The sequence below is a fragment of the Carassius auratus genome, unplaced genomic scaffold, assembly GCF_003368295.1.
Source record: "Carassius auratus strain Wakin unplaced genomic scaffold, ASM336829v1 scaf_tig00012437, whole genome shotgun sequence".
Classification (NCBI taxonomy): domain Eukaryota; kingdom Metazoa; phylum Chordata; class Actinopteri; order Cypriniformes; family Cyprinidae; genus Carassius; species Carassius auratus.
In genome coordinates, this window is record NW_020524288.1 from 49,917 (window position 1) to 63,265 (window position 13,349).

General features: G+C 37.5%; 1 protein-coding gene across 1 annotated transcript in view; it reads left to right on the forward strand.

Moving 5' to 3' along the window:
* The window catches only part of LOC113073595 (NT-3 growth factor receptor-like), an 82,674-nt gene that overhangs the window by 28,663 nt on the left and 40,662 nt on the right, over window positions 1-13,349 (forward strand). The window contains exons 2-3 of the mRNA XM_026246408.1: window positions 3,298-3,372; window positions 5,534-5,605. Of these exons, the coding sequence (XP_026102193.1) occupies window positions 3,298-3,372; window positions 5,534-5,605 (147 nt within the window). The remainder of the gene's footprint in view (window positions 1-3,297; window positions 3,373-5,533; window positions 5,606-13,349) is intronic.

Sequence of the window (13,349 nt, forward strand, 5' to 3'; positions counted from 1 at the left end):
TAATTTTTTTATTTTTTGTATAAATGTATTAATATATATATATATATATATATATATATATATATATATATATATATAGAAGTATAGTTTTATTTTTAGTAATTTTCCTTTATTTTAATATATTTATTTTAATGAACAAAATTAGTAATTTTTTAATTATTTGTAATATTTTTTGTTTTACAATAACAGCACTGTTTGACAGCCACATTATACAATATAGTTACTATAACATTCTTCAAAATGTCTCTTTTATTTCTCCACAAAAAGTACGTTTGGAACAACATAACGTCCCCTTGGAATTATACGGTTCTATCTGACATTTTTGTCAAAATTGAGTTATTCACATATTCTTATTCTGTGGCAATTGATTTACATTATGTGATGTTTTATTTTAAGTTGTGTACATTTTGGGATTTTTTATTGAAAAAACAAAAAGGTTCTATCTACAGAAGTCTATGGAACACAAAAAAACTTTAAAGCTCAATATCTCAAAACTACCCAGAACGTAGATAAAACCTTATAATTCCAAGGGGACGTAAATGATGACAGCATTTTGTGTTTGTAGAAAAATTACTGTTAACTGGTTTGACATTTTGTGTGTGTGTGATTTGCCCCAATCATGTGACCTTTTTCATTTTCAAAAAAATGGTTGAAGATCAGTATTTGTGGAACTACTTTAGTCTGAGTGCCATGTCATAAGACTAATGCGATGAAAAGACAAGCTCTCAATCTTACACCGCTCAAACAGCCCCGTTCAACTATCTGAAATAAATATAATTCATAATTAGACTCAGGTGTGGTAACCAATTGGACTGTGCATCGAGGCTTTTCCATGCAGGATTTTTTTCCACATAAATGCACTCACATATGTCCACTCATACATATACACATCAAGTGTAGACGCTTGACATGTTCCAAACAGATATGGACATTATTACATTTCTATGTCTGATGTAAATATGTGCAAGCCGAGCTCAGAAAACCTGATGCTAGCAACAGATGGAGGGCGGCTTGTTATTTCCCAAGCACTGCTATTAGAGATGTGTGTCATGCAGCTGCTTACTGCAGTGTTAAGAAAAACAGCATCTGGGTGTTTGTATGTGCGAGCGAATGAGTGATCGAGAGAGAAGTGCTTGAGCCACTGAATGACTGAACTGACAGTATCCAGAGCATGACACAGTGGCAAATCCCAGAAGTTTTTAATCATTTGTCGTTAAGTGCCAGAGATAAATAAGCGATTAAGACTTCGGATTCCTTTAGGAGCGTCTCAGAATGGCCTACCCAGCTCGATCCGCTAGCCACCAGGTGCCAAGCGCCACTTCCTGTCAACGGACGAGGGGGGAGACCTCGGGGAATCACGTTTCCACAACAGCAAGCTACAAGTGTGGATTTGCATAGCTGACAAGCCAAATGCTCCAAGGAATGTGCTGCCGTCTCTTCAATTAAACACTTTCTCATTAGCTTAGGTGTAATTGCATTGTGGGTAATTTAAACTAGCCATAAATTGTGAAACGGAATGTGATTTGGGAGCACCAGACAATGAGTAATAGTGAGCTAGAGTCAGTGTCAGTACGCATCATCAATGAAATTATGCCCATTTTTATAATTAGAGCAATATTCTTATCAATAAATATGTTTAGTCAGAGTAAAACTATATACAAATTAAATTTAAAGCAAAAATTTTTCGCTTTTTTTTGTTGTTGTTGCCAAAAGACATAGACTGACCGAAACTCATAATTGTACAAATAATAAAACATTGGCTGCATTTTTGGTCTATATTAAAAGAACTATGCATCTCTCTTTATTTTTATGAATTCCTATATTTTTCTGTTTTCTCATTATACTGTATTTGTTTAAGTCTATAAGTGTGCCACTTCTTCTCTTTTTATTAGTTTCTCAGTGATGTTTGTTTGCTGTTATAATGAGAGCCTGGCTGGTACAGTATATCAACATATGTCTCCAGGCTGTCCTCTATGAGCTGAATACAGATGCTAAAGAGGCAGAAGCCTCCCGCTGTTCATCTAAAACCTTCTGTCACTGACACTGGAAAACACTTTCCTGCAGCCAAGAGAGTCCTTCAAACCGAAGGGCTTCCAAAACCACATTTTCACAGTACAACACTGATTAGAAAAAAAGAAGGTCTCTCCACCAAGTACAAAAGTACAAGTACAAGTCTTTGAACATCATCTTTGAATATCATCATGACTTTCAGCACATACGATGACAATAGAATGAAACTGAATAAAGCTATTAAAATATTTTTTACACTTCTGGTTGCACTTTATTTTACAGTACGTGTAATAACATGTACTTATAGTGTACTTACAGTGTATTTATCTAAGAAAGTTCTGGTAACACAAGGTAACTACATGGGGTAGGGTTAGGTTTAGGGGTAGGTTCAGGGTTAGTACCTAGTTATTACATAGTTATTGTAATTACTATAATAAGTACATAGTATGTACATGAGGAACAGGACTGTAAAATAAATCTTTTAAGAAGTGTTCATTAAAAGGGATTTTTGGGGAACCCAAAATGGTTGTAATTGGTATACCTGCATTGGCATGAAAAAAAAAAAACATTTTAATATTCCACTTAAATATGACACACAGAGCTCAAACTTTAATTCCGTCTGCTCGTCGGCAAGCCCTTGTTGTCTTCTGAGTGGCTGCGTTTAGCAGCGGATGCCCAAAGAGTTTGAGATGGGAAAACTTCTAGAAACATAGTTATGGCGTTGGCCAAACCTCTGAAAACATTTATTAATCAGAGTCTGTGTTGTAATGGCTGCTAATTCATAAAACGATGATGCCAGCTGGATCTTGTCACAGCTGCTCTGAAGAGGTCTAGTTATTTCTGTCAACCACTGGCAGCGGCATTGGGCTGCTTGGATAAAAATCATGAATGCTGTCTATTTTTGTTCTTTGGGATCTGTTGTTTTTTTCTTTACTTTTGGCTTTATCAAATGTTCTTTATAAGTTGGACTTATAATGTTGTGGGAGATTGTGGTAAATGTACTTGTGGTGTGTTTATTCATTTGATTATATCGATTTAATTTCTGTTTATTTATTTGTTTTTTGGAAAAAGTACAAAATCATTTTAAAATCAGCCTTTTATCAGTTATTTGTCGTAACACAATCATTAACAGCTTATTGGTCAGGATTTTTGTTTTATTTTAGTGCACTTCTAATGTTTATCATGTTTTTGTTTTGAACCAACCACAACAGTTATGCCTTCTCTGCAGGCCAGCGGGAATTTGCAGATGAATATCTCCTAAATCTATGTTCTGGATTTGTTTTGCAGACACATTGAGAACTGGTCTGGGTTGCAGACTTTGAGGGATGTCGACATGGAGTTGTACACTGGGATTCAGAGACTGTGAGTACCACATCACTGCAACATCTTGCTTAGGACAATAGCAAAAAAATAAATAAAATTATTAATAATAAAACAAATCGCCAAAGATAGCTTTTTGATCTGACATCTACAGGAACGTATTGCTTGCAATGACATACTAGCATGGGTGACTTTTACAGTGGCATCCAAATGCTTTTTCTAGCCAGCCCCACATAAAAAGTGTCTCCCCAAGGCAATGATCAAATAATGCTGCTGAAGTGGCCAGAAAATGGAATTACTTCCCCAACACCCTCCATCTGGTCTAACCTTGTTTTACCTCATTCAGTCTTCTGCCGTCATGCACGTATCTTTACTTGGCTCTTCATAAGTAGGGCTTCCTCTCTCAAACATCTTCTTCCACCCTATAATAGCTCTACTGGTTAATGGAGACCAGGAGCAATGATTAGAAAGTTGCTCATTAGCGGTTACCTCTCACCTTTACTATTAAGAGGACGTGGCAGAACCTGGTCACGCTCTGCCACTGGAGGGAATTTCTGAGCTGAGAAGATTCAGAGTTCCCCCCCAAGTCCCAAACCACAGTGAATGTGTGGTTTCTCTAGGCTTTCAGCATGTGAAATTCTGTCGGAGTCTGCAACATGATAATGATGTTATGATCTAGGGCATCTGTTTTTAGGAAATGACAAATAATTCATCATTTAAAATGCTAAAGGTACTGCTCCCGGAATGCAACAAATCATGCAACTTTTACATTTGTGTTCTTGGTATTGAGAAAAGAGGCATAACATTTTTGTTAAGTCATTTCAAACTCTGATCTCAATTTTTTTTTCATCAGTTGGTTATTTCAGAGATATTGTTCTTTTGTTTTTTCATTATTTTCAGACTGGATGTCTCAATTCTCAAATAACTAGAAAGGTTATTAAAACTGTACAGTTAAATTAATGCATTTAGCAGATGCGTTTATCCAAATTCAGTGCATTCAGGCTATCAATCTTTGCCTATTATGTGTTCCTGGGGAATCGAACCCCCAACCTTGCGCTTGATAGCACAATGCTGTACCAATTGAGCTACAGAAACACAGTTAATGTTATAGTTATCATCCTTGGTGTGAACAGGCCTTTAGAGACATGCTTGTTGCATTTCCTAGCAATCATGGTAACAGTAATGAACCATATGTTGTTGATCAATCAATCTAAATGTTGCAGTCCAATATCAGCATTTTAAGAAGCCAAAGGGATTGCACTTACTAAAAAACTGGTAAATAATTTTCTTGGCAAACTCATGTCTTCAATTATCCTCCTCATAATCAGTCTCGTCTGCTCTGAGACCTCCTTTCAGGCCACCGTTCACGAATCAAAATTGGCAGTTGGTGATTATCCACGTTAAGTATCATATTCATCGGGCTTAAGTCTCCAACCTCATGCTAAAAGAAATACTTTGGTGTATTGGCTCACGCAAACATCCCTAATAACAAGAGCAGAGAGTGCTTCGTGCAAATAAACATCTCACAAATGCCAATAAAAAAAATGTATTCAGTATACATAATTGATTCCAGCTGCCAGCATAAATAACTCCAGGAGCAAGGATGCAGGCTCTTGATGATATTCTGCCCTTAATGACTTACTTTACGTTACTTCTGGAGTTGAGACAGACTGGAAGAGAGGATTTGATGATGCTTATTTTTTTTACTTCCAAATTTCCCCTTTTAACACTACTGCAAGACAGCTAGGCAATTAAAAGCCCGTTTAGCCCCTATATGCTGTCACATCCATTTAAAATGATGAACATGAACTGGTCTTTCACCCTTTTTTTTACCAGCTCACCTCCTCTTAGACCCAAGCACATAAAATATTTGTGGAAAAACTTCAAATCAGAACAACTTAATGTAGCATTTGACATTAACATAACCTACTTGTCCTTTGCCACAGGTGCTTTTTTTCTGCATGCATGAACCTGAAGCTGTTTAGAACCTTCTATAGAAATACAAATCTTCTCTAGAGATAGTGAGATACATTTGTTGTAAATGACATGTATATATACAATCATTATCTAAATAAGTGGCTTTAGAAGCCAATTTTTCAAATTTTGCAAAAAAAAAAAAAAAAACAAATCTGGTAAAATTTGTTGGGATCCCACTTGGGACTAAAAACTACTAATACACGTTTATTTGTCCTTTCTATTGCAGGAACATCGTGAACTGCAACTTGCGTACGATTCAGTCGCGAGCCTTCGCCAAGAACCCCTACCTGCGCTACATGTGAGTCCTGTGTGCTAGATTGTTCTCGAACACCTCATTTGAAAGTCAGGTTGTTGGTTCCTTGAGAATCATCCCGTTAGATATGGATCGGGATGTTGGGTTCACTTGTTCATCTACACCAGGCAATAGATCTTCTTAACTAGGTCATGTTTAGCAAATGAGGACGATGCATTTTCTATCTTTGTATACTCTGCACAGTATCATGGCTGCTCTTATTCGAGAGATGCTTTGGACCTCCGTGCATAATTTATGATGATAAAGTTCCCTGCCAGGTGTTACTAAGCACCACCAGCAGCTATTTCTCAAAAGTGAGATTTGCGAGTAGCCCAGCAGACACATTCGTTGGATTTAAATCGCTAAAGAGCAGTTTTGCAGAGCTTTGTCTGTAGATGTTTGATGGCTTAAAATTGCTTGACCGAAATGACTCCTTTCGATAATTGGCCTAACAATCTATGTCATAAAGCAGCGCTGTGCACCTCTTGAAGTTCTCTGTGTTAGATCGCTCGCTCACTTCCTTGTTGTGACGGTTAGCAAAGACCCTCTGTTGTGTGCTCTGAATAAACAAAGATTATCTGAGGTAGAGTTGCCTGAGTTGTAAGAGAGAAGGTGGTGGAGAATGCGGGAGAAGAGAGAGAGAGAGAGATGGTTTACTTAATGAAGGCTGAATGGGACGAGTGTGACAGGACTGTTATTTCCCAATTTCCTGCCAGTGAGCTGTGGAAGGGACATGGGATCGCAGACTGTCACCTCCACACAGTCCACCCCAATTTGTGCTGTCCATCATCACCTGCAGATGCACTTCTTATTTTCTCTTGGTCATAAACTGATGCGAGTGCGATTTTGGTGTTGGTGAATGTCTATACAAAATGTTTGGGAACTCTGTGTCATGTATTTGTCACAACGTGTGTCCACTGTAAGCACTTTAGTATTGTGTACTGGAACCTTTTTTCATGCCAAGTTTCAGGTACAGTCTGGACACTAGCAGTCTGCTAGTCTGTCACTTGGGTATCTTCATAGTTTTTGTACACTTGTCCTGGAATTTAAACTGAACTTTTCTGTAACAAAATAGCTGGCTTATTTGTCTTTCTAAGGTTATTTTCATAGTTAGCATGCGTGTATATCCCAAATACTTATTTAAATAATATGTTCTAATAATTTTTATTTTATTTTATTATCATTATTTTATTTTTTACTTGTTCGGAAATCAGTAAATATGTTTTTTTTTTTTCGCCACACGTCTTGTATTTCACTATTTCTCATAATTTTGTCTCATAAGTATGTAAAGTATTATTTGGGTTAATCATACACAATCAACCTAGAAATTGAATTATCTAAGTAAATAGGATAAACTTTGAATTTATACTTACTTTTAGAAAAATTTGTAAAAAAAAAATTTGTTTTGGAGATTCACCAAGCTTTGTAACGCTTGCAGTAAGAGTTTCGCTACCAAGGGGCCTATTACCACGTGTTTCTTCTTTTTTTTTTTTTTTTATCCGACTGCCAAATGATTTTTTTGAGCAACTTTGAATAAAATACATAGAAATCAATGCAGTGGGCTATTGCTTTGGTCGACCTGCTCTTTGAAGTGGGGCATTCACTTTCATGTGTCTACTAGCCATGTGTGGTGAATCCAAAGGTAGGCTTTTGGATTTCTACTGAGGCATCTTTGTTTTTTTTCCATTGGATGGTGGCGCAAAGACGGAATATATTCAGCAATGGTTTTCATAGGTAACTTGTAAAGGTTATTCCCTAAATTAAATGTCACTTTTCCTTTATATGGTTAGCTTGCAGGCTGTAATATTTCTGTTTTTCTTGTCAATTTTACACTTAAATAGCAGAACATTCTTAGTTGACAATTATGTGCAAAAGGATGAAAATGTGTCAAATCGTAACAGAACAAACTTAATATATATATATATATATATATATATATATATATATATATATATATATATATATATATAGCAAATTAATAAATATCTAATTCCATCTGGAATATTGACTACTTTCTAGAAGTACAAACCAACTAGATGTTTTATTCTTCTTTTGTTTGTGTTTTGTTTCACTTTACTTTTTTCTTTTTAGCTTTGTTTTGGTTTAAATTTTAGTTCATTTTTGTTTCGTTTTGCTTTTAATGTTACAACACTGACTTAAGGCTAATTTTGGTGGTTGTCTTTTTCTTTTCTCCCTCATGCCAAATTCTCATGAATTTTCTCTCTGTCAGCCTCTCTTTTGCCCTCTCTCAGCCTTTCTAACTTTGTCCTTCTCTAAAACCCATCACTCATAGACGCCACCCTTCTTTTTCTCTTGTTCTCATTCTTTTTTTTTTCTTTCTTGGCCTTGGCATGCAAACTCAGTTTTTTTTATCCTCCTCCATCATTCTCTCTCACTCCACCCATCTCTCTCTTTGTTCCTGAGATGACATTATTTATTATTCATGCCACTATTGATGTGGCTGCTGTTTTATTCCCCTCGCAACGGGAGGAGCGCGCTAAAACAGCTTACATCTTTTCCTTCTCTGTGAAAGAACTCCAAAATGAGCCTTTGACTTTGTGGTTAGTCAGTCAGCCATGTCTCCCTCTCTGAAATGCGATAGGATGCTCATCAGTAAAGGAGAGACGTTCCATTGTCTCCGCGGGCTCCGAAGGCCCCTGAGCCCCAGTGAGAGCTTTATTTGGCTTGATGAAAGTTGAGTGCTTTGAGAGAACACATTAAATGTGTTGACGCCGTCCTCTTCGCTCATTGAAATATGAATCGGAAATTAATGATGATGCCTGTTGGTGATTTCGATGAGCTTTATGAAATGTTGGCATCAGCTCGGAATGACTAATCACATTTCCGGCAGGCAATATTTGCATTTTTGCATTATTCATTTGTGTCAGGTGAAATGTAAAGCTTAAGGAATTTGGTCGAATAATGCTAATGCTGGTGTGATTGCTATACAAATCAAGTCAATTTTAGGGTTGGATATTGCCAACTAGATCATGATAGGCTTAAAATATGATGCTTCGGTATATCGCCATGCATCACGGATTGTTTCAGGTTGTTTTCATTTGTTTTGTTTTCTGCACTGATAGTTGCATAACATATTTGACATTTTTAGGGTTTATATGTCTAGCTAAAATATGCAGGATTTCATCACAGAGCAAAAGCAGGATTCAAGTCGAGCCATGTTGCGGCCTACCAGTTTTCACATTCATTGCACTTTACTTCCCATTACCAGCCCATGAATCCAGGCAATGAGACCGTCACTCATCATGACCCATGATGCATTGCAATGCCACTTTACAAACTTCTGAAAGACAGCTCCCATAAAACTTAGAGCAGCAGACTGATACGGAAGAAATCTATTGTCTATAGAGGTCGTAAAGTTATATTCTTAAATATGTGGGGTACCGACTGTCCCCAAATTTGGTATTTTCTCCAGCCTGTTCATCTGTCATTCTCTTTCTTATACTGTCACTGGCTGTCATCCTTCACTGTTTTATGCACTTTCTTTCACACTCTCTCTTCAGGAGCACAGGCCGCTGTAGTCAAAGGAGAACCAGGCTTTGCAGGATGTTTTGGTAGTTCTTCCTGAAATACATGCAAAGATTGCAAGGGGATTCCAAATTTGCAAGCTCCCTTATGATTTGACTGGCTTTAAAAATTTATTCTAAGAATCAGCTATTTTATATTTGATTTGTATTTGTATTTCTACAAAAAAAAATAATAATATTGGAATCAGAGAAATCACAACCTAGATTCCTTTCCTTTTGATGGAACCACAAAAGTTAAGATACATTGAAACCAGAACTTTTACTGGCTTTAAAAATAAATTCTAAGATTCAGCTATTTTATACTATATTATATATTTTTAAATGTTATATATGGTATGATTTTTTCCCCCTACAAAACATCTGAGAATCAGAAAAATCAAAACCAGAATTGTTAAATTCCTTTAGATTCCTTTCCTTTTAATGGAACCACAAACATTAAGATCAGCTGGAACAAGAACTGTTAATCAGAACCAGAATCAATAAATTCCTTGCGATTCCCACCCCTACTGGTCCACCAGTGACCCTGACTCTCACATTACAGTCTGTAGTGTGTGTGTGTGTGTGTGTGTGTGTGTGTGTGTGTGTTGTGGAATCAGTGAGCTGTTGGTGGCGAAAGGCCTGCTGTGAGGTTGTAGAATGCTGTGACAATGTCATGTGCCATGTTCATTTTTCGTTAGAATATTTTACACTTACATTTAGTCATTTTGATGATGCTTTGATCCAAAGCGACTTACAGTTGGGGAAAAAAAAGCGATTCTTCTTAAAGAGGCAAACAGACACAGGGGGCCCTATCTTGCACCCAGCGCAATTGACTTTGTACACCGACGCATGTGTCATTCCTATTTTGCACACGCGCAAAGCGCGCTTTTCCCTCCACAGAAGCACGTCGCTAAACTAGTGAATGAACTTGCGCTCCCTGGGCGGTTCAGCGCAAAAAAGTAGGCGTGTTCCGGTGCAAACAATCCCTGGTGCTATTTTGCTGTTCCATTAAACAATTGCGCCACTGACCAGAAAAAACCTAGTCTAAAGTCAGTGGCGCGTTGTTCATTATGCTATTTTAAGGGCGCATGCTTGACCATAATGTAGGCTATAGCGTGCACAACGCGCATACACTTTGCTCATGTAATCTACACAGATGCAATAGTTATTTTTGCAAATCATAAACTGTTACACTAAAAAAAAATATTAACACATGAGATGACGGAAATCATTGTGGTGTGCCACGAAGATGTGAAAAAATAGGCATGAATCTAGCTTACAAATTATTCAGGCTAATTGTAGTAATTAAGGATCAGACCTGTTTGCCCAATAGTGGCAAGACATTTAGGCTATGTAAGGACATCTGACAAATATGTTTGTCCGTCAAGAACCAGGAAAAAAATCGATGAAACAATTGTGGCTATTTCCTCCCACGCCTGTTTAACCGACGCAATTTTGGGTGGGTTTCTCCCATCCCCATACAACACAACTTCTCTGTCTTTCACTGCTCTTACAAGAACATCAGTCTCCTCGGCTGTGAACCGCTCCTGGCGTGCGCCTGGTAAATACGCCATAATAATAGCAATCCATAATGGAACTTGCGCACCTGCTTTTAAAGGGAATGTTGGATGACGCTCTGATTGGTTTATTTCACGTTACGCCCAAACCACACCTATGAATAATGAAGCTACTTCAGACCAACCCATTTTAGATTTGCGCCGGGCGCAAGAGCCATTTATCCCGCCGGGAAAATAGCAACAGCGCCGAAACCCGCCCACAAAGTTACTTGCGCTTCGCGCTTTGACACTTGCTTTTCAGATCGTAAAATAGGGCCCAGGAAGTGTTTGTAAGAAGTGAATCAGTGATTTTATTTTTATATAAAATCGCAGCCGCTCCATCCCCTCCATTCTGATTCTGTCATTAATGATTTAAATGCAGTTCAGACCCTATTTTAAAGAACTAGACTTATTCGTGTTCTACCTTATCACTGTTTCTGACGTGATGCCAGAATAATTACAAGCTTAAAAGCTATAGTGTTTTCAGAGCTCTCGAAAGTCTTTCCTGAACAGGATATTTATTTATTTTCTTTGCTCTGAAAAGCTGAATAGTCGTACATTTATTCAAGGTCCATATGCGTTTGAAACCAGGGAGGTTTATAATACCTGAATATCTTATTCCTCAACAGCAGTTTCTCTGGAAGTACACAGTTTCAAATCTGCCATTAATGCTCAAGGTCAATCAGTGAGCTGTAAATGCCATGTGACCGACAAGAAATTAACATAATGCTATTTATATATAGTTATGCATATATTATTGTTCCAAACATAATCTGTCACTTGTAAAACATCTACATTAAGTAATTACAGCATTACCGATATATATAATAGTAATTTTTCAAATGACTTATTTTGGTCATTTTGAATTTAGATACATTAATATATAGCAGTGGTTTTCAACCTGTGGGCCGCGGTATTGCAGGTGGGCCGCCAATTATTTTCTGTTCATTTGCAGTCCATTCTAGGGCTGTGCGATTAAAAGGAAACGTCCTAAAATCACGATTTGAGCGTGCGCGATTTCTAAATCGCTTTATAGCACAGTTTTCCGTGGCCCTGACCTCCCGTAGTATGCTATCTGATCCAATCAGAATGCATTGCGCCTAGCGCGAGAACAGAGACTGGGCATATGCCTAACTCCAGGTTCACACACTGTCTGTGATGCGCCTTTTTTCTGAGCCAATGTTGACGGATCAGAGCGTTCTCACTGCGGTAAAAGGCTAGAAATAAAAATGTGCGAAAATAATTCATGTCCAACACATGAGCATAGAGTGAATTTGTTAGTGAACAGGATGCAGTTTAAGTGAGAGGAGACACGTTTTAAGTGTGAACGAGCAAAGGAAATCTGCGTGCGAACAGAGAGATTCGCACTCGTGCATTATTTTAATGTGCTTTCGCGTTATATTTATGCGCTCTCACTGCTGACTGCAAACACATAGCCTACTGTATACACACTGCAAACACCTGAGGCACCGCTACAATTAATGAGCTCTATGAACAATGCATGGCAAAAAAGAAAAAAAAGTCCCTGTATACAGGATTTTTTTTTTTTTTTTTGCCACAAGTCTATACATTTTTTTACATCTTCACTATAGTGATAATTTTGACTTATGTCTGTTCTAGAGATGTTACAACTTTTTGATAAAGCTCTGATTGGTTTTCTTTTGGAAATATGTTTAAAATTAATCCTGAATGCATTTATGACTGTAAAAGCATATCGGTGTGTGTCACAATTGCAAAATTGATCAAAAAAATCGCGATAGTTTTTTTTTTTTTTTGTCCATGTTTATTCAATAAATACAGTTTAAAATCTAGCTTCTGAGTACTAAGTTATTAACCCAACAATAGCGGGGTCAGTTAATTTTTTTGAAGTGGGCCGCGCAAACATATGTGTTTGGTTGTGTGGGCCGCGAGTTGAAAAAGGTTGGGAACCACTGATATATAGAGTATACATTTTTTTTCTTTCTACATTTGATGCTAGTTTCTTGAGCACCAAATCAGCATATTATAATGATTACTGAAAGATCTTGCAACAGTCAGCTTTATCACAGGTATGAATTACATTTTAAAATATATGTAAACAGAAAACATTCTGAATTGAAATGATATTTCATAGTATTACAGTATTTAATGTTTTTAATCAAGTAGGTGCAGCCTTGGTGACCGTGAGAGACTTTCAAAGGCATTAAACTTTTGAACGGTATTTGAAGTGTATTGTTTCTCATTGAATGTCATTGAGTCAGTTGCATTCCTAATGCCGTTATTTTTTATATTAACAGGGAGTTTGTCACTCAGTGACAGACTGAACCAGTCTTTTTGAATTGTCTCATTGTAGTGCAGGAAAAACTGAGTAGGAGTGTTTATTCCAGTATCAGTGTTTAAAGACACACAAAAAGGTCCATCACACCAACCTGCACTCACCCCGTGAAACTCACACCCTCCTGCCACTGGCGCTCAGCATCAGCATCATCTCTCCATGGAGAGATGTCCTTGTACAGCAGGATAAAAGCTCTCTCCGGCATACACGAGAACAGGTCTGGGCCATGAGAGGCCCAACTAATTGGCTTCTTTGTCAGAGATGTGTCAAAAGAGGAGGTTTCTTCTTTTGATAGCCAAGGCTTCTGACAGGGTCCCTGTGACACCCTTGAGAAAGAGATCATGTTTGGGTGACAG